Below are 22012 nucleotides of genomic sequence, written 5' to 3'. Positions count from 1 at the left end.
AGGCTGGAGGCTGGTACAGGCAACCAGGTTGCTGGGAGGGTGTCTGACACAGGTGCAGTTGTGCTCATCCAGGAAGATCCTGCAAGAACTCTAGCCTACAGCAGGGATGTCTCTTTTTTGCATCCTCCCAGCTCCAGCTCGTGTATTCATTCACTAGGTCTGTTGTAACAAGGGACTACAAACTAAGTGGCTTAAATATCAGATTTCTTGTCTCACAGATCTGGAGGCTGGAAATCCGACATCAAGGTGTCAGCGGGGTTGATTTCGAGGGCAGATCTTTTCCGGCCTCTCTCCCAGCTCCTGCTGGCTTACTGGCCACGTTTGCTGTCCTCAGTGCCTCCGTGGTCGCATGGTGTGCTCCCTGCCCTGCGTGCTGTCTCTGTCCAAGTTTCCCCTTTGTATAAGGATTACAGTATGACCTCATCTTAACAAGTTTCGTCGACAATGATCCTGTTTCCAAATAAGGTTATATCCTAAGGTATCAGGGCCTAAGACTTCACCATAGGAATTTGCGAAGTATAAAATTCACACCATAACAGCTGGCCATGAGGTTAACCAGAGCCTGGGAGCCCCCGCACTCTAGATGTGGCCTGGCCTTGCTAGGTTTCCACAGCCCTCAGTCTTACGGGTCCCGACCAGCCCCAAGCGTGTCAGGTCCACCGGGTGAGAAGCAGCCTGAGTGGCTGGGTCCCTTGTGTACTGGTTCTGCCTTGTGCTCTCCACTCAGGTGCATACTCTTGACCTGATGAATCATTCCAGCAGCTGGGGATGGGCCTACCCTCGTGTTCGCAGGGCCTCCGGCTTCTTCTGGGACCTGCCTAAGCCCCACACGGTGCTGAAGCAGAGGCCATGCTTCCTGTCCCTAACATGATCTTCCATGATCAGGCAATATGTCCGGAGTCAGCCTCTTTGGGGAGATGGGATGAAGCACGCAGGCAGCAGGCAGGCTTAGAGCTCACCTGGGAGGCATCTCCAGGCTCACTCACCAAGCCTGGCGTACGTGCCCAAACAGACAGGAAGCTGCCAGGACCCCCTCTTCCTGGGAGCACTTGGGGTTCCCTCCCCTTCTGCTCTGGTGCACCTGCTGCTGTCCTGGGCCCTCAGCACCACCCCTCACCCCTGTCACAGTCCCTGGTTGTCTGGTTCCCGTGGGTGGTTTCTTCTAGAATCTTAAGAGTAGAGATGGTGGATAGAGCCCAGGTTATGATAATTCAGCTGAGATAGGTTGTTAGGCTCTTAGAGGCCTACCTGGGAGGCTTCCTTCCTCACACCTGACGCCTGCTCAGATATAGCCTCCCTTCTATGATATTAGCTCTGCTTCTCAAGTTTCTGACCACCCAACACAGTGACCTGTCTCACAGGCACCCTTCACTGAATGGAACCGCTGACTCCCGTGAGCTTTTGGAGCACGAGAGCATGAGCCATGTGCTCTCTGCTGTCATGTGGTTCCCAGTCAGGATGTATGAGACCGACTGGCCGAGCTTCCGGTGTGCTTTCCATCAGCAGTGTCCATGCGGGATCCAGGAACCCACAGCCATAGCTTGGCCTGGCATGTTAGTCCATGTAGTGCCTACACTTTCAAGCCCAGCAGAAAACCTTCAATCTCCAAGGCCATTCTTTCCTCCAAGTCCTCTGCATTTGTAAAAATAAGAAAGGTTTGCAGACCTGCTTTTTTGCCTCTGCTTGTTTTGTGAACCTTGAAGCGGAGACTTGGCTGGTTGTAAAATAGTCTCAGCAGTTAATGACATTATCTATCATTAACAGATAGATTTAATTCTCTTCCCATCAGGTGACAACAGGGGATGCTTTTCCACATTTTGCATGGTGTGGCTCACCTTTTAGACATAGCACGTCACAGCACCTGGGACACAAGGATGAGGCTGTGCTGCTGTTGATTGTGATGAGCAGCACAGGGCTTCTGGTCCCCTCCTTGCCTGGAGCGAGGGGACTGATCCCCTGACGACTCAGGTGGGAGGACCCACGGTGTCCTGACAATGCCAGGACAGCCACATCCAGCAGGACTTCCCACCAGGGCGAAACGTGTCCTGTGTCTGATCTGTGTGACCCCGGGGGCCACAGCTACTCGTGGCTACAGAGCACTTGGAATGTGCCAAGCACAACTGAGCAACTGAAGTTTATTTAATTTCATTAAAACCAATGTAGTTGATGTGGAGTTTTGTTGTTGCAGTTTTAATTTTTAGAAGAAGGTGCAGGTGCTCCCCTCTCCCGAGCAGTCTGACTCGTGCGGCGTGTCTGTCTTGCAGCCTTCAGACAAGGAGGTGACCAGCCGTTCGGTGACCAGCCTGGCCACAGATGTTCCCGCCAGCAGTGAGCAGAATGGGGCACTCACCAATGGGGACAGTAAGTCCTGTAAAAACTGGCTTTCCACGCAGAACTCATCACCTAAGAAAGTGTAGCTCAGCCCTGCCAGCATGGCTCAGTTGGTTGGAGCATTGCCCCATAACCAAAGAGTTGTGGGTTCAATTCCTACTCAGGGCACATAGCTAGATTGCGGGTTTGGTCCCTGGTCCACACAGTCCAGGTGCACACAGTCCTGCTCCAGGTGCATGTGGTCCCCAGTTGGGGTGCATAAGGGAGGCAACCAATCGATGCTTCTGTCTCACATCGATGTTTTTTCCTCACTCCCTTCCTTTCTCTCTAAAGCAGTGAAAAAGGGTCCTGGGGAAAGGATTTAAAAGGAAAAAGAAAGTGTAGTTCAAAGACTAAGAAGTGTTTTCAAATTCAATTTTCGTGCTGCTTCTAGCACGTGTCATTTCACTTGGTCGAAAAGCTGCAGTGTACTGACGGACTTCAGTGGGGCGCAGCTCCAGGACGTGCGCTCACTCACTTACCCTCACAGCCACGCTGTCAGGTTGCCGTTCCGCTCCCTGTAAGTTGAGTACGAGGCATGAATATAGTACTACTGTCCACAGTTTGCAGTGAATGGCTCATGGCTACTGCAGCAGATGACCACAAACTTAGCTCCTTAGAATGACTTAAATGAAGGAACTTACCATTAATCAGTGTCGGCAGGGCTGCATTCCTTCTGGAGGCTCTGGGGAAATCTGTCTCCTTGCCTGATCCAGCTTCTGAGGCACAGGCATTCCTCATCCCTGCCTTTGCCTCTACTCCACATCCTCTCCCACTGTCCTGCCTCCCTGTGTCACTTAGGGACCCTCATAATGACACCAGCCCACCTGGAAATGACACTGACCCAACTAGGTACCAGGCTGCTCTGGCCTCTCAGCTCAGCTGAGAGTTCTATCCGTGTCCTTAGTTCCTCCCATGCCCCATAACATCACATACAGGCTCCAGGGATTGGGACGTGGACCCTTTGGGGGCCGTTATTTTGCCTGCAACACAGAGGTTAGCCATTTGCCTGAGATCACACAGTCAGCGCACTGAGGGTCTGTGTTTGAACCCAACAGTGCATCGCAGGCACAGCTTTAGGGCCACCCTACTGGCTGGCTGTTCTACCCACAGGCTGCTGCCCAGACAGAAGGAGCTCCTATGTTTGTATGGCACAGTCTGGTGTATAGAGGCACTCCCCAGAGCTAGGAGGTTGTCAGCACACTCACTGATAAGGAAACTGGGCACTCAGTATTGACCCGAGTCTTCACTCAGGTGCCTGTTGTCCGTCCACCGTGACACGGACGTCTAGACCCAGAAGGCAAACGTGCCCCTCCCGCCGTGGTGACTTAGTACTCAGAACACTGCGGGTGGTACGTTCAGAAGGTTGGGGCCCATCATCGTTTTTTCCCACATATCCCTGTGAGACACTGTAATCCCAGCAAAGACAGATGCAGTTTTGTTTTGTTGTGTTGTGTTTTCAAAATGAGATGAGCACTGTATCCATTCATTCTCTCATTTAGTTTTTCAAGCAAAAATGTCATGGTGCCTGACATGTGTTAAACACTCCCTGGGCCCTAGTGGTCTTAGAGAGTCCCAGTCTAGCCAGTAAAAACAATGGGCTAAAAATTTTAGGTCATAAACACACACGAAGAGTATATATCACATGCAAGGAAAATATTAAAGAGCACGCAAGATGGACACATGCATGAGGATAGAGACATAAATACATATTAAAACATGCGTCTATACCTACATACCCTCACACATTTCATACCTATGTATCAAGACTGTGCCCCGGAGACATAGCACTGAGTGATGTTGCCTGCCGGGTTAGCGCCAGGAGGGCCAGCCCCTGCTGACCGGTGGACCTCCGGACGTCCAGGCCACAGTGAGCTCTGAGCACCTCTTAGAGGGGTGACAGTGGCTCCACACACAACATTCCTGTGGCCAGCAAAGGGTTTCACATTGGGGTTTTCTAATTTGAGTGGAAATGGGAAGTGGGGAGACCCTTAAAGCTCTCTTTTTGACACCAATGGAGGGCACATTTTTGCCCCATCATTCCCATGATGTCTGCCAAACACAGTGACCTTTGAAAGGGGATGGCCAGCAATTATCGTCTCTGAACAGGGAGGCCAGTGGGGCCAGGGAGAGTGGCCACCAAATACTCCCGTCTTTGGGGTGCTGAGCCTTTCACTGTGCGGCCCCATGACTGTACTCACAAGCTCTGGTCGTACAAGGTCTCTGCCTACAAGGGTCCCATCAGGAGTAACGAGAGAAAGTGAAAGTAACCGGGAACCAAATGTGTAGCCAAGACAACTTATTAAATATTGTGTTGGAAAGATGCGATTGAAATAAGAATGTCAGCTAACAATCGGAACATCTGTAACTTGCATCCAAGAGTCAAACACAGATAAACCCATTGACATTACGCATGATCTGAATCCCTGAAATAATTATTCCAGGAATTGTCTTTCTCCCCCTAATTTTCCTGCTCTAGTTGTCTCAGAAGACAGCACTGTGACCTGCATGCAACATTACGAGGAGGTCCAGACCTCGGCCTCCGACCTGTTGGATTCCCAGGACAGCACAGGGAAACCCAAGTGTCACCAGAGCCGGGAACTGCCCAGAATCCCTCCAGACAGTGCGGTGGGCACGATGGTCAGTGCAAGGAGCATGGATGGAGACCCAGGGGTGGGGACGGAAGGGCCGTATGAAGTGCTCAAGGACAGCTCATCCCAGGAGAACATGGTGGAGGACTGCCTGTACGAAACCGTCAAGGAGATCAAGGAGGTGGCTGCAGCTGCACTCCCAGGCAAAGGCCCCAGCAGCCAGTTCAAGGCGACCTCCACTTTGAAGGAGCTCCCGGCTGAGGGCAGAGCCGACTTCGCTGAATATGCCTCTGTGGACAGGAACAAAAAGTGCCGGCAAAGCGTAAATGCAGACAGTGTTCTGGAAGCTTCCCATGATCCAGAAGAGGAGGCCCCACCACCAGTCCCCATTAAACTTCTGGATGAGAATGAGAACCTTCGAGAGAAGGACAACAGAAAGGCAGGAGAGGAAAGCACCCCAGAAGGGACCACTGACAGCAACAAGGTGAGTTCTGATTGTTTCCTGTGCTCTTATCATGGTAAGAATCTAGCAAACCTGGGGCTTTTTCAGGTGCATTGTTCGGGGAAATACATACAAATAGGTTCAGATTTGGTGAATGATGAAAGCTATTTTGGCATAAGCTGTGTTTGACTTTTTCCCCTTCAGGTAGTGAAAGACCGAACACTCATGTTTATAAAATATTTCTCTCTGGGCAGCTTACCTGAATATTTTCCAGTTTTTACGTCATGTTGAATTGGGGCCACATGTTGTTTTCTTTCTTTTAAAGACCAATAGTTAAGGAGACTAGACTCGGCCACTTGTTCAGTCTCTTCTGCTTGCTGTCACCCCCAATGGCGAGGTGACCCCTACCCGCTCCAGATCCCAGACATCAAAGCAAGGAGCATACATGAGGAAAGCAACTCATAGGTGCCACTGGTTGTGTCTAATTAAGCATAATATTTTATATAAATCAAGAGATTTTATTTTGCAACAACTTCTAAACAATAATCTGTACCTGAAGTTGAGATAGTCAACAAAGCTCTAAAATGCATTAACGATCCTCAGGCCTTCTCTGTGTGTCCAGTGATGTGATGTGTGAGCCACAATAGTTTGAAATTCTCGTCTCCAGCTGTCTCTCTTTCCTTGGGATTTAACTATGCTCAGTCTTCTCTAGGCAACTAATAGCTAATTTCTATTTTCTACAAAGGAAAAAGCAAGGTTGCTTCTCAGGTTTTGGTAGGAAGGCCAAGTAAGTGTTAGTCCATCAATAGTACCTTTTAGAACTGTCTGGAGTTCATGGTCAAAAGGTGGACCCTGGCTAAGATTACATGGGTTACAGCAAGTCATTATAGTATTTCCTCTTTTCATCTTATCAATGAAACCAGTTGTTGAGAGCACCAATGAAAGTGAACATAATCATAAAATACAAAAACAGTGTAATTTTTTGTCCTTCATATTACCAAAGATAATAAAACAAACGGGAAGTTTATGCTGCCTAAAGCCATTAAAACTTTTTTCCACGAGGGTCGAGTTCTCCAGTGACCAGGAAGGGAGCTGTGTATTTACAGTAGGATTATGATGCTGGCTCTGGGGTCTACACTCCATGGAGCAGAAAGCAAAGACACGAGGAGAAGCAGACATCCAAAAAAGGGGGTCGGAGCCAACAGCGGGGAAGGATTGTTGGAACTGGGTTCTGGAAGGGGTGCACTTGAAGGTTGAGAGCTGGTCCAAAGGGGCTGCGAGGAGTTTGAGATGGCGCAGCGGCTATGGGCTGCTGTTAGGGCACTAGAAGGTCCGGGCTGTGGCCCAGAGATACGCAGTGTGGACAGGTGGAGGTGGGCAGTGTGGGAAGGTTAAGGAACTAAAGGTCAAGTTCCTTAACCTTCAACACAGGTTGAAAGGATTCACCTGTGTTGAAATCAGGACGACTTTAATTTAGACAGGAGATGTATTAGAGAGAGCATCAGTGAACCAGGAGCCAGAATCACTGAGCATTGGGGCCGGGAGCAGACCACAAAATGTGAGTGGATTTCTCCATTAGCTGTGAGAAGTTTCTACATGACTTAAGAATCTTCCTGATGACTCATGCAAACTGTAGAAACACAGAATTCAGGCACTCCATAAAGAACACAATTTATTTTATCATCAGTTGCTCATTGATGATCAGTCAGTGACAATTAGAATTTAAATAGTAGTCTGTTTGACTTATTTATACCTACAGATTCAAATACAAAATTAGAAGATATTTCTCTACTACTATGGGGTATCCCAAAACAACACAGAATACATTTTTATGTGTTTATTCCTCTGGTACTTTACATGATTTTATTGTAGAAAATAATTTATTTCCTAAAAGTCATTTCAAAACATTTTAATAGATAGATGCATCAAAACACAAATGAAATAAAATTTGGATATTGACTGTACCCCACCTTCCCTTGGTTTCTGTTTTTCTAACAGAGATTTAGTTCCCTGTCATACAAGTCCCGCGAAGAAGACCCAACTCTTACAGAAGAAGAGGTGAGTCTTGTAGCTTCTTTAGTCACAGGAAAACCCCTGTACTAGAGAACAGAGCATCCCTCCTTGAATAAACACACTGTCACATGACCCTTTGTGTGAAAAATCTAAAATGCTCTCTGAAGCATATGTCCGTCCCTTGGGGTTCAGACGTTAGCTCTGTAATGGCTCAGATGGAGTGACTGGCAGATGGGATGGACAGGTCAGCTACATAAAGGACACCGAGTGGGAAAAAAGAAGCAGGAAAAAATCAAGAGGAGAGGGGAGGAAAGAGGAATGAGAAGAGAGGGATTTAGGTATGGGAGTTTAGTCAGCAGTCTGGAAGTCCATGTGAGGAGGAAATTCATCATGGGTTGGGAAATACAGGAGATTGGAATAAGGGAGGGAAGGTGCTGATGCCGGCCGGGAGGTCGGGAGACTGAGGCAGCCCTTCTCCTTAGGGGATGTTGGAGGCAGAGAGCTGGGAACTTCAGGACATGCAGTTCCAGGCTGAGCTGGGCCAGACGTACAGCCAATAAGAAAGGACTGCAGGTTCTCCCAACCACCAGGGCTGAAAAATCACTGGGCAAACTTCAGTGGAGTGTGAACACTGTAAAAGCCATTGCGTATGTTACTATGTCAAGCTGGGCACCTTCACTGATCTGGCAGCAAGTGGCTTCTACGTGGAATCCGTAGCACAGTAAATTTTGTCCATGTACAAGAGCAATGTACATATGCAGATGCATCACCTCCTGTATTGGGCACTGAGTGGAGGCCTGAAATATGCAGACACTGCATCTCCACATGGAAAGTTCAAGGAGCAGAAGCATTTGTCATGGGTGGGGTTGCCTACCCTTCAAGGGTCCTCCCCAGGGTAAGGACCTGCCATCTAGTCTCCTGGTTGCACAAGTCACATCCATAGGGGTCATCCTTGACACCCCATTTTCCTCACCACCCTCATATGTACCCAGTAGCCATGTCCCTTCAGTTCCACCTCCAAACAGTGGTTTCCATGTGTGCCCCATCTCCATCCCACAATGCCCTCCTGCCAGGGCCCAGGGCAGCTCCCTGGCCTTCCTCCAGTGTTTTTCACACTGTGCCAGAGCCACTCGTTTGGGGACAAGAAAATAGAATATATAAGAGATCTGGAAACAAATCCTATGTAAAATAAACCAAGACGGTGTAAAATTTTAAATTACCTTTCTTCTTATCATACATTTGTTCGTGCCTTTGGAAATAGGACCTAGTTATACTGTTGAGTTTTTATCATGAAGTAAAGAACTATGATTCATGTGGGTTCATTTGAGGAAGGAGATTTAAGAAAAATAAGTGTGGAAGTCATTTATCTCTTTTTCGTGTGTGATGTCAGGTCAGACTGAAACAGACCCGAGTCGGAAGTTGCCCCGCTGTCAGGGAGTGGCAGGAAGGGGTTGTTATCAAAAGCAGACAAATGGGAGCTAGGAAGAGAGTGATTTATGAGAATATAACAATTTACAGACTGAGTAATAAAAATGAAAGATTTTAAAGAGAAAAATTGCAAAGCTAAATAAATTTTAAAGGGAAAAAATTCAAAGCTAAGGGCTTGAAGAGAAACCTGTATACAAAATAGAAATAGTAGTCATAGAGGACAGATGTTCCAAATGGATATTAGAAGACTTGAGAAATTTCTGTAAGAGAATTTTTATAATGACACCCTCTGCACATTAGGTTCATGCCGAGAGGTAATTTTAAGTTGCAAGTTAATGGGAGAGCCTGTGATTTTTTTTAGGAAGAGTATTTCTTTCATGAGGAAGGAACTTGAGGGGAAAAACAGAACCAGTGGTGAGGGGCCAGCTCACACCTTTACGGTCCAGGGGAAGGTGGGTCTGCCCTCTTCCGTGCCCCTGAGAGTGAGAGTGAACATCTGCTGTGCCAGGCCCTCGTCACTGTCACCCACGACTCACCCCTTTGTAATCTGTCCACATTTTGGCTTGGACTACTTTTCAGATGAAAAACTTCCATATGTTTGCACTTCATTATGAAAAGCAGACAATTTTTTTTGTTATTCCTAAATTCAAAGAAATTATGGCTTCATTCTGAGAGTCATTTTTCCATTAAAACCTCCAAGGTGAAAAATGTTCATTGAATACGCATCAGAACGGTCAGATCATGGTGGCCCGAGTTGCCCAAAGATTATTTCTGTCCCTGAGTCTTTGGATCCTCATGGTCTGGCAACAGTGAGCCACCAGCCTGTGGCAAGCCGTCGTCATGCAAATGACCAGCTCGCACGCGGCAGGCAGGCTTTAAGGAGCTGGAACTGGTGAGGCCAGCTGGAGCTCCATCCGCAGCATGTGGCAGTGTGGAAGAAGGAAAAGCCTGCTCCACACTTGCAAAGCCGAGCATCTGTCAGGAAGCATGTTCACTTATTTCCTGGTTGTTTGGATAAATCAGTCACTGTGGCCAAGATAAGTACAGGTAATGAAAGCTGTGTTTACTTATTTACAACCATGACTTTTAACAATAAAATAATTCCCCAGATAATCTCTTAGTCAGTATATCTACTCCAGTATTACCAATGAAAATTAAATCACTCTCAATTTTAGAGAATACACGGGATGTATTAGTGACACCAAGTAGGTGTGCTTGGAAAACAGGCTGCTCCTCACGTAGCATATTATCTCCGATTTCATTTCTCAGTTGGCTGGTTGCAAATAAGAATGAATTTGCCCACTAAAGAAACTTAGCCTTGTTGTAAATATTTACTTAACCAACAGTATGCGATGAAATAAAAAATAATAGACCATACTCCTACAAAAATACGTGTACTGCTGAGCAGAATCCAGGACTTTGCTTCTGACTACTTTAATGCAGGAAAGTGAATCAAAGTCCAATTCAGTGGTTGTCATGTGAGCAACAGAATCTGGGCCCCAACCCCTAAGTTTCTGACTCAGTGGTTCCGGGATCAGAATTTGCCTTTCTCTTAAATTTCTACATCCTGCTGCTCCTGGTTCAAAGCCCACAGTTTGAAAACTACTCATCTAGTACATGTTTTCTGCCTTTTTTTATAAAGCAGCAGAGCCCCTTTTCAGGTGAAATATCCTTCTGATATAGAAACAAAATGAAACACAAAGCTGTGGTCAGGTCCTGGGGGCCCTGAGCGGCCCGCCTGCCCTCTCTCATACCCTCAAGCAGCCTGGAGAGAACCAGGTTTTCATGGAATTTTGCTACCAGGACTGGTCTACTTACAACACTGAAGATAATCTACATAATTGCTCTCTAGTACTGTGCTCCAGAATTAGTACGGACAATAAAGAACCCAGTTCTGGGGATTCGACTGAGCAGAATGGTATCACCATCTCAAAGAGATGCCTGCACCCCCGCGTGCGCTGCAGCATTATTCCCAACAGCCACGACCTGAAAGCAACTCAGTGTCTGTCAACAGATGAATGGACAAAGAACATTCTATTGTATATATGTGTAAAAGATATATGTAATATGAAAATAGAGATATTTATTAAAGAAGATACAAGATACAAGAAACATTGTACAAAAGACAATGATGCCTCAGTCTCCTTCAATAGCAAGGCACCTTGGGACCTCACACAGTTCTCCCAGCATCTCTTCCACTGTTCAAAACACTCTGTAAAATCCTTTGTTGGAATCACCGTCAGCTGCCCCGTCATATTTTCTGAATTTTATTGACCCTGAAATCTCTTCCCTTTCAAAGGTGATTTTAGTTTTGCGAAAAGCCAGATGTTGCAGGCACTAAATCTGGGCTGTAGGGGAGCTGAGTCACCAGAGCGATCTGATGTTTCACCAAAAAATTCTGCATGAGACGTGATGCATGAAAGGGGTGTTGTGAGGAAGCTGCCAATCACCAGTTGTCCATCGCTGCAGCCATTTTTGTAATGTTGTATCTCTCAGCCGACAAAGAACATTAAGGTGGTACCCCTTATTAGTCATTTGGCCTGAAGGGGCATACTCATGAAAGACAACACCTTCCCAATCAAAGAACACAGTTATGATGGTCTTGATCTTGCTGCAACTTTGCTGCACCTTCTTTGGGTGTGGAGAACCAGGCGACATCCATTGGGACGACTGGGCCTTCATTTGCAGATTATATGCATAGCCAAAGACCCATGACTTATCTCCAGTTATGACCTTGAGGAATCTGGTCCATTGGTAGTGATTTGAATCTAGTCATTAGAAACTGCAGCATGATGTTCCTTCTGCTCTGGTAGCAGAAGCCAGAAAATGAATTTTGCCACGACACATTTCAGGCCAAGATCCTGCATCAAAATCTTGGACACAGGACTCATTGATTTTGGAATCCCCAGATCAGCTTCTAGTTCTCATACTGTCAGTTGCTGATCTTTGTTGATTGCAGCCTGTACACGTTCAACAGCCTCAGGTGTTCTGCTTTTTCCAGGCCTTCCAGAACGTGGATCACTTTCAACAGAGACCATCTTTGAAGCATTTGTGCCACAATTTTATTTGCACTACACTCCCCAAAAGCCTTCTGAATCATCTGAATAGTTTCTGCAGAGGACTGTTAAAGCTTATCACAAAATTTGATGCAGATTCATTGCTCCACTTGCTCAGTCATTTTGCATGTGACAGCCGCACAGTACACATGCTCACTCAATGGCATCTTCTGCCCCCACTCACTGGTACAGTGAAGTCATCATTGTTCATGCATGTGCGTTCCAGTCCACTCTCCTCGGCTGCCGGGTGACATTGATGTTGTGCAAACCATTCTCGTTATATTAACAATGGCTGGGCCTTTTCCAAACAGACCTCATACATACACAATGGAATATTATTTAGCCATTGAAAGAAGGAATTCCAGCCAGTTGTGCCCTTGAGGGTGCTATGCCAAGTGAAATTACCCAGACAGGGAAAGACAGATACTTATGTACTTGAATATATGTGCAATCTAATAAAAAGCTGGTATCATAGAAATAGAAGATAGGTTGGTGGTGGCCAGGGGCTGGGAGTGGGGGAGAGATGGGGAGATATTGGTCAAAGGGTTCAAACTTCCTACTATAAGATGAACAAGTTCTTGGATCTCATGTCCAGCATGGGGCTAGAGTTAATAATACTGTAGTATATCATATACTCAAAATTATTGAGACTACAGCTTAAATGTTATCACCACACCCTAAAAATGCTAATATGGTAATAGAGGCATTAACTAACCTTATCATGGTAATTATTTGACAGTATGGATGCGTATCAAATCATCATGTTGTACACCTTAAATTTACCTATGTTGCGTGTCAATCATATCTCAATAAAGCTGAGGGCGGGCAATCAGGACAAAATTCTTAAAGGGACACACACTCTGGAGTGCTAAGTATCTAGCTTGTCAATGAAAGGTGAGAGGGGAGATCAAGCTTGAAGCTTTTTTATTTGATTCGGCCTTTGTTTCCTAGATCTCGGCCATGTATTCATCTGTAAATAAACCTGGGCAACCTGGGAATAAATCAGGACAGTCACTTAAAGCACCAGAATCCAGCTCAGGAGCTGTTCAGAGGCCCCTGTCTTCCTGCAATGACCTCTATGCAACTGTTAAAGACTTTGAGAAAACTCCCAACAGCATCAACATGATTCCACAGGCAGGGAGACCCCAGGAGGAGCCTGAGCCCGACTACGAGGCAATCCAGACTCTGAGCAGAGAGGATGAGAAGGCCGTCCTGGAGACAAGTGGCCACCGTGGCCCCTTTCCAAAGGAGAATGACTATGAGAGCATTGGGGACTTGCAGCAATGCAGAGATGTCACCAGGCTGTAGAAACTCAGAAGTCAGCCCCTGATAGCCTAGGACTACCTGGTAGGGGACAAGAAGAAGACAAAGAGCAGTGTCCCTTCCACTTTACATGCTGCTTTGGTGACTGAGGACAGTGAAGCTGCCCAGAGAGTTTGGGGGCCAGAAGGTGCACCCCTGGCTGCCAGGCACTGCCACACCCAAGCACAGTCCTCACATCCCCACGTCCTTGGGACGGGTCCCGGCTGTCAGCAGAGGAACCACAACTCCACCTGCCTAAATACTGCCATTCAGAAGAGTCAGGTTTCCTTCCTTCCTTCTTTGGTTGCTGTCTGCTATTTCCCTCCTTGAAATCTCCCCATTTCTACTGGTTCATTCCAAGGAAATTCACCCACAGGGCTTGGCCTTTGCCTTCAGTACAGGTGTTTTCAGATGGTTAGAAACCATGGTTGCTGGTACTGTAAGATCCCCCCTCAAGGGTCTTGAGTCTTCATGCCTTCTGATATAAACACTCCACATCAGCAGCTTCTCCCAAAGGATTTGAAGTTATTTTTCGATGCTTTATTTTATTTTTCTAGTCAAAACAATTTTCCTCCCAGTATTTGAAACGTCAGAACCTTCGAAGTATTTGCGGTGAACTCTGTGGTACCACTGTACTAGTTTTAGCCCAGGGCCCATTCCTCCGAAACAGAGAGCCTTAATGTCTATGTTGGGATGCAGACCTCACGTCTGGACAGCCCGCGATGGCCGCCTCTGACTGGCTGTGGGCTTGAATGTGTGTTTCCGATGACTGTGAGGCCACACCAGCAGCATGAGTTCCATAAGTTAACTGCTGCCCTGAGGTCATCTAGCTGAGATTAAAATGTAAACATTTATTTTTGTTATATAAATTTATAAGATGTTTTATGTTTAATGCCTAATTTCTAGAAAGTGCCAGAAAAATGTATATTAACTATTTTGATTTTATGTACAATGATTTATACTTTCATTTTGAAAAGACACCATAAAGCACATAAGCTAGGAAGTTACAAGTCATTATTATCATTTTTCTAATCAAGTGTTTAAAACACTGAAGGTTTTTAAGGACTCAAACTTGTCAAACGGTACTTGGAGCTTTTGATCAAAATCATCTAGCTCTCAGAGAAATCAGTGGAATAATCATAAATGATGATTTTCAGTGGTTTGTGATGGGAAATATTGAAAAACTTGAAGTGGTAAAAATGGAAAGAAGAACAAAATCTGACTAAGGGTGACTGTGTGTTACTCACAAAGGTATAAATAACTCTTAAGGTTTGGTCACGTTTTGAAGAAAATGATGACTTCTGTAGTCCAGTACTTGCAAACTCAGTGTTTGCAAGTACTGGACTACATAATTTTTTTCTCTTCATTTTACAAAAATCAGTGTTTGTAGTAACTCAGATTGAAGATAAGCCTGGTTCGAATATAAGGCCAACTTTGGGAAAGTTACTCACTTTTCACTTTTAAAGGAACCTTGTCATTACACAGTGTGGGCTACAGAGAGGGAGCTGTCTGCGCTGCTAAACGGAAAACAGAGAGACAAGCACTTATTCCACACCACGGGGCTATCTGTGACTTTTCAGAATGCACCATCTTGTTGTCATCACTTGTTATGACAAAGAATGTGACTGGGAGGGAGAAGCATTTGACAACTGTAGGGACTGGCTGCTCACTGACACTCAGTGAGGTGTTTTCTATCCCCCACACTCACGGCTTGGTTTGTGACTGCTCTGCAATATGTTTCTGAAATTGTGACACGAGCTCTCTTCAGGCACGCTGGTTGTCATTTTTCAGTCAGCCTGGTCACTTGCGTCAAGACTCCGTGTGCATGAGCACCGTCATCATGAAGATAATGGCAGAATTCCCTCAGATTAGGGAGATACCCGGATAGTATGAGACCCTTGTCCTGTGAATTTACATCCTAAATAAGCACTGTTTTGCCTGGAACTTTTTACTTTTTCATATTAATGAGTTTGACCCAGCCATCTCTGTGTCACAGGGTTCCTTTAATGTGTGGTGACAGCCATGCCCTGGGGCCCCACCAGCACTGTGCCTGCAGCATCATGTTCTTCTGGAGTGCCTGACCGTTCAAAAGTTTACTGTATTTTATGACGTTTTATTTATTGCCAGGGAAGTGAGTATCATCTCTAAAGTATAAAAACCATCTAAAGAGAGAGGCTGTTTATAGTCACGTCCTCTTGAATTTCCATTGTCATCAGCGTTTCCCCCAGTTGCAATGCAGGCTGTGCGGTACAGCCAGAAAACGTGCACTGAAATATCTCTCTGGATTCGAGATCTGGTGCTGAGAATAATCGGAATATAAAGTGTTGTAAGTTTACTTTAAAGGGAGCTATAAGGTCCTCCAGTACAGACCCGAAAACATGAGTGATGGCAGAGCCTCAGAGAGTCGTAGACGTGGCTCCGGGAGATGGCTCTCTTCTGTGGACTGTCCCTTCGCTGGCACCTGAGGACGCTTATCGATGTGTCATCACTGCTTTGACCTTAATACTCAGTATTCCATAACTGCCATCACTTTCACTGTGTTTGTCAAAAATCTGTGCTACACGGTTTGAATTGGACAAAAGCCTTTCAAAAGGGTTTCATTTTGAGTTAAATGCTACAGTTTAAATGTATGAAAGGTAGTTATCAAAAAAAAAGAACTTACTGTATCTTTAAAAGTCAGCTTTGACATCTGACATCCATATTATACATTCCATTATAATAACCTAGGTTAGTGAAATCACACAAAAAATAAAAATAAGTTTTAGGCAAATTTTTTTCATCATATAAATCAGAATTATAAACTTCTTTTGCCTAAAAGTAGGATCTTTGTCTTCCTTCAAATATTTTTAAAGTTTAGGAGAGTTTTTTCTGCTGCTTTTACTACTTCCCAAATTCAGTCAACAGAGAAGTGTAACCTGTTTTATGTGAACTGTTTGAGGAAATTTTAAATTTGAAAAAAAGTACTTTTTGTAGAGTAATTTTTGTTCCTACCCAATACTCAATTACATCGTTAGTTCTAGGGAAGCTTTTGAAGCTCTCCTTTTTGGGAAAAAGGCAATTACCAATTTATTTGCCCTCAAAATCTAAGAGTTAATTAAAGTTGAGAGCCAGTTAACAGTAGGTAGGCAACATCAAGAAATAAAACTTAACCTCAGCATGTCACTGTCTTTGTTTCTCATATTGTATTTTCATTTTTCTAGTTAGAGCATTTACTCACTTTAACCAGTAACAAACTGTATACACACACACACACACACAGGTATACGTACATGTATACATATATCTTCTGGCACTTAATTAATTAGGACATGTCCCATTATTCTATTAAGTATTTTGAATGTTTATCTTACTAGTATGAAGAGTATCGTAATAAAAGCAGAACAGAAACAACAATTTTCCAATAATTTTCATTTGGTACTTATAGGAAAACCTTCTTGAGTTGTTCCCATTTAGTTTTTCTAATGAATAAATTCAGATTTTAAATTGTTTCCATAATTATTCTAGCTGAAGAGCAGTGGTATTTTAAATAGTTTTATTATCCATGTGACTCACTGTATATGCAGCCTCGTAAGAGGAGATGTGAACAGGTGTCTCAGGTGTTGGAGAAGCGACCTGGCCAAAAGCTGCAGGAGCCACTTGAGCCAGGGTGGGGCCACAGCAGGATGACCCCACCAGGTAGCAGAAGCAGAGCCTGTTCTCATGTGGGGCCATTTTCTTTCATCCTCTTCAGAAACCAGAGAATCCATAAGCAGGGCTGCAGTCTGGTGTAGACAGCAACTGCTCTGAGCTGATAACTGAGCTGTAGTCACAGAGCTTCATGCGAGACTGCATGAGGACTTGGTGAGGGAGTCAACGAGTTTCCAGTGCTCCTTGTAAACGTGACTCCGTGGGACCTGGTGACGCCATTCCCCTGAAAGCACTGGTGTCTGGTGCCTGGCCGGCTTCGCCTTGGCTGCTGGAAGTCCAGTAGGTACTGATGGATATTTCAAGGAAATTTTGACAGGCTCATTGTGCTGTGTAATTGGGCAAAGTTAAAGTGTAATATTTGCTGTTAATATGTGACTGAGTGAAAATAGAAGCATGTGTCTATAATAGAAAATATGGCTTTATTTGCAATGACACAGGGGTTCCTGGTCCTGTGGCAATATTTTCTTGCTCTGTATTGTACCTTCGCTTCGATACGTTGTTTTTGACAGTGGCATTAGACAGGTTGTACGCACTTAGAAAGTGTTTGACTTAGAGAGATCAGTGCAGAAACCGTGATAAATTAGAGTCTGCATCTGGAATTACCGAAGTAAATTAAATGAAATCATGGTCCGGAAGAGAACAAACATTCGTAAGTGCTTTTTTCCCTACTGTTCATTTTTAGTCCGTGTTTACATTCAGTCTCTAATATTTATAAAGTATTTTATTATTTTCCAGGTTTTTATTTTATTTAACAAATAAATGGTGTTTCAGATTCATCTTCATGCTAGATGAAATGGGAAATGCAAGTTTTGTTAAAAAGGCAATTTTTAAAGCATTCAATTTGGTAATATTTATCTTAATGCAGTTAGAGTAGATTTTTCATTGCTCACCACATATATGCTATGAGTATTTTTTAAAATGTACTGGGGTCTGGGCGTCTCAGATCCCCTTGTGTAATGGATTATAAAGGCCAGTAGTTGTTATTCCTCAGACTTCTGTTTGTTAAAGTGACAACAGTACATATTTTAATGTTGTTACCTCTTAAATAATTGTGCCGTATTAATATGATACACATGTTCAGGGGAAGTTTGAAATATAGCTAAACATATAGGAATTTACATTTCATTGTTCATGCATTTTTTTCCTCATAAAAATAGTTCCCCAAAAAAGTGACTGCTAGGTGGTCCCACAGTTTCAAAATACTCCTCTTACTCAAAAATAATTCATGACGCTCAGTGGAATTTTGACTCAATGTGTCAAAATGTCTCTGCCATGGTCAAATTTTTCAACTCGCAAAAGATTGAGAAGTTGTGCTGGGAATTTTTAAACCTTAGTTTTAGTCCAAAAATATCTCACACTGCCTTCCACAGCTTACAATTTTTTCCTCCCTGACTCTAGTCCTTTTAAGGAGCAGTTGAAAGATTGTGGGCAGGGAGGCACTATTTCTTCCAGTCTCGCCTGGGCTCCTCCTGCACAGAATACCTTCTGTCACTTTGCCCAGCACAACCTCTGGGCCTCTTCCCCACCGCAGTCCCTCCTACTCTGCTGTTTCCAGGATGTCCTCTCTCGTCCATCTTCTCCAATACCATTCACAGCCCTGCCTCTTGGCATAGAGCCCTCTCACCTCCAGGTGAGCAGATGGCTCCACCCACCTCTTTCTCTTGCATGGCGGGCTACTCAGGTAAAGCCACAGACCAACCCGGGAAAGCAGATGCTAGTTGTCCTTTGTCACGAGCTTTGCTCATCCAGGTGCACACTTGCCCACATCTCTCACGAGAATGATTGTCACTAAGGGGCCATGGAAAACAGCTTTTAAAAAATTGTGTTGAATACTCAAACTCACAAATGCAGAAAAATTCTGACATGACCATGCTGTAACCAGGTAAGGTCGCGGTCCCCCACAATGCACTGAGACAGCCCTGTGTCTCCTGAAGCTCCAGTTGAAGATCGATCTTTGTGCAGTGGACCAATAGTTTCCTGTAAAGTGGGATGCTGTTTATTTTAAAGGGGAAAAAACCCCTTTCTTGTCAGAAGTAATCATTTATGAAACAACCTGTTTTAGTGAGGTAGCTATTGCCCGCCCCCCTCCTATGAAGTACTTCTTGTGAGTTACGTTAGTTGTAACCAGTTTGAGCTACTCTCCCGTGTCCTGAGGAAATGAGAGTGTTCAAGCATCTAACTGCAGTTACCGGACACTGAATAACCTGGACATTTCTCGGCAAACTGATGTTTGGAGTGAGAAACCAAGCTCACTCCATCCTTTAAGGATGAGCCCAGGTGAATGGTGCACAGAGGCTGCAGGTCTCCCTTTCTGGACACCTAAGGATCCACCAGCATTAGTCTTGATAGTTTTGTTAGGTTTGATTTTTGTAAGTTCATGCTAAGTAAACTTAACATCATAGTTATTTGAATAGATATTCTGGACTGTAATTTTTTTCCAAATTAACAGAACAGATAGCTGCTCATTCTCTTTATGCACTTAATTTTTAAAAGTCCACCCAATATAGTAGTTTGTCACCCTTAATAGGACAATTAAGGTGAAAAGAGAGACCTTTGCCCCAGGGGTCTGCACTCCAGAACTGTCTGGTCGTAATATCTGGTTTTGTTTCCTTTTGTTTGTTTGTTTGTTTTTTAATTCTACAAGTTGGAAACCATGCGTTTAAAACAAACTCTTTCCTTCCCTTTCTTAAACTTAAAGAGAATCTTTCTAACTTTCAGTCCCCGCTGAGGTAGGAGAGGCTCCGGTGATAGGCAGCATTACCTTCCCTGAGCCAGGAGACTGACTCCAAGGCCTGAGTCTGCCTGTAAGGGACCTGAACATTCCCTTGACAAGTTTTTATGGATTTTTAGTGTAAAACCCATAAATGAACCTTATGTGGTGTTCGTGACCTATCCCACAAGCTTGCACACTTTTTAACAATTTGTGTATGAACACAGGCTTCTCTTGTATTTCCTGGAGCCTTACTAGAAAGCTGGTTCCTGGGGGCTACTCGGCACTGCCTCCTGGTGTCCTGGGAAGCAGCTGCACAGTGATGGTGCAAAGGTAGAAGCCAGGGGAAAATGTCAGGAAAGTTGAATTTTATGTTCACATCCACAAGCATTTGAGAGGGCCCTATATGCCTCAGATTTTGACACTTTTTAAAAAATTTCTCTTCTGAGTACCAACTACATACTTTATTCTGGGGCAGAGGGAAGGGGATGGGCAGGGCTGGACCAGAAGTAAAATCTGAACTAAGTGATGTGGGCAAGGCTTCCTGCCCCAGTCTGGTTATGTGTCTGGAAAATGTGTTATCCCAAATCCCTGTCCACCACTCTGAATCTCGTAAGGAGTGTAAGCAGATATGAATGCTATCTCATTATTATTTAGATATTTTCTTCTGTATAAATTCAGGAATCAACCTGGTTTGTAGATAGCATAATATGGTTAATAAAACTGTGATTTGTAGGTCACTAAATGCATCCTTTCAGATATCCATCTAAAGACTTCTGACTTTGTTTTACCTAAGAAAAGAAATTCCTCATAATGGAAAAGCAAAGCCAACAAAAGACTCCCACAAACTCCGGAACAGTGTAGCATCAGTCTAACACCTACCCCAGAGTGTGTGTTTCTTGCCTATAGTAGTTCAACAATTTTTATGGGAGAAAAAATGCACATTTTTTATTTCTTGGAGATGTTGATCGAGGTATTGAATTAAATTCTCAGAGGGGATAATTTAAAAAGCATTGGTTTTGGAGATGAGCTCACGGCTCTATGGTCACTGTTCCAGCATTAACTTTACTATGTGACATTGAACAAATGAGTTAACTTCTCTGTGCCTCAGTGTCTCCATGTGCAAAATGGAGATAATGATACCAACCATTGCCTACCTCATAGGGATGTTATGGAGACAAATGAGATAATATAGGGAAATACCAATGCTTTGAACTCTGGAAGGAAGGTGCTATATAAATTGATGTATTGTTTTTAATGATCCAATTATTATGTTTAGGGCTTAAACAATAGCAATACTGTTAGTCATGTTAAAAGTAAGTTTCAATTTGATTCATATTTACAACTCTCTTCTGGGGCCGGGTCTTGATCTTTCATCTATTTATGGTACCTGTGGACTGAAATGGTTATTTTTTCCTGTGTTTCTGCCTGTAGTATTTTTACTCTGAATGTTCCCCAAAGGCTGGAGTCAAACTTCTAATATCTTATCGTTTACATCTAATGAACCTTATTCAAGCTATGTATAATTACATGTAAATAGCAGGTACATTGTAATTAAAGGCACTTATCAAATTGTCTTTGCTCTTTTTTAATTGCAATAAAGGTCAGTTTTATATAAAACCTTGTTAAAATTCATTTGGTATTTGGGAAGATCAAGAGTGACTCGTTTAGCCCTAGCTGGTTTGGCTCAGTTGGTTGGAGCATCGTCTCATAAATGTTGTGGGATTGATTCCCAGTCAGGGTACATGCTTAGGTTGCAGGTTCACTCCCCAGTCAGGGCACATACAAGAGGCAACCAATTGATGGTTCTCTCTCATAGATATTTCTCTCCCTCTCTCTCCTTCCCCTCCCCTCTCTCTAAAATAATTAACCATGTGCTCGGGTGAGGATAAAAAATAAGAAAATAAAAAAATTGTATTAAAAAAGAGCGACTCATTTATGTGCCCTTAGTGCATAACCACGGTTTGGAGACTTTAACCACCATCTCACCACATGACAGGTAGGAGGATGTGCCCAATGGCCACACTAGAGGATGTGGTAGCTGGGCTCCCAAACTCTGCCGAAAAGGTGCTGAGTTGGAGTTCCGGCTCCATGAGGACTTTGAGGAAGCTGCTGGGCTTCTCTGTGCCCCTGTGTCCACACAGGAAGTGAGGGACACGAGTTGTCCTGGGACTTCCAAGCAAAGGCTATCTTGGTTTCAGGCCCCTGTGTGGGGAGAATTTCCTGTCCTTTCGCAGAGCTGTTCCCATCTCCAAGCTGTGTAGAGTCTTGGAGCTAAGAGTCTGTTCTGAATCCTGGATCACAGACCAGCTGTCTCAACTGGACTACCTGGGAAGTTGAAGTTGTGTAGCCCGTGGGCTGGCTCAGTGTTCACAGTGCTATGCAAGGTGGTATTGAACACGTGTTTCTTAAG

General features: G+C 44.4%; 1 protein-coding gene across 1 annotated transcript in view; it reads left to right on the top strand.

Moving 5' to 3' along the window:
- The window catches only part of PAG1 (phosphoprotein membrane anchor with glycosphingolipid microdomains 1), a 128990-nt gene extending 107481 nt beyond the window's left edge, over nucleotides 1-21509 (top strand). Inside the window, exons 5-8 of the mRNA XM_024578297.3 lie at nucleotides 2265-2361; nucleotides 4850-5445; nucleotides 7402-7461; nucleotides 12852-21509. Of these exons, the coding sequence (XP_024434065.1) occupies nucleotides 2265-2361; nucleotides 4850-5445; nucleotides 7402-7461; nucleotides 12852-13208 (1110 nt within the window). The 3' untranslated portion in view covers nucleotides 13209-21509. The remainder of the gene's footprint in view (nucleotides 1-2264; nucleotides 2362-4849; nucleotides 5446-7401; nucleotides 7462-12851) is intronic.
- Nucleotides 21510-22012: the final 503 nt, after the last annotated feature.

The sequence above is a fragment of the Desmodus rotundus genome, chromosome 8 (genome assembly GCF_022682495.2).
Source record: "Desmodus rotundus isolate HL8 chromosome 8, HLdesRot8A.1, whole genome shotgun sequence".
NCBI classification, from domain to species: domain Eukaryota; kingdom Metazoa; phylum Chordata; class Mammalia; order Chiroptera; family Phyllostomidae; genus Desmodus; species Desmodus rotundus.
The sequence above is the reverse complement of the archived record's forward strand: the minus strand, read 5'-3'. Positions and strand labels throughout refer to the sequence as shown.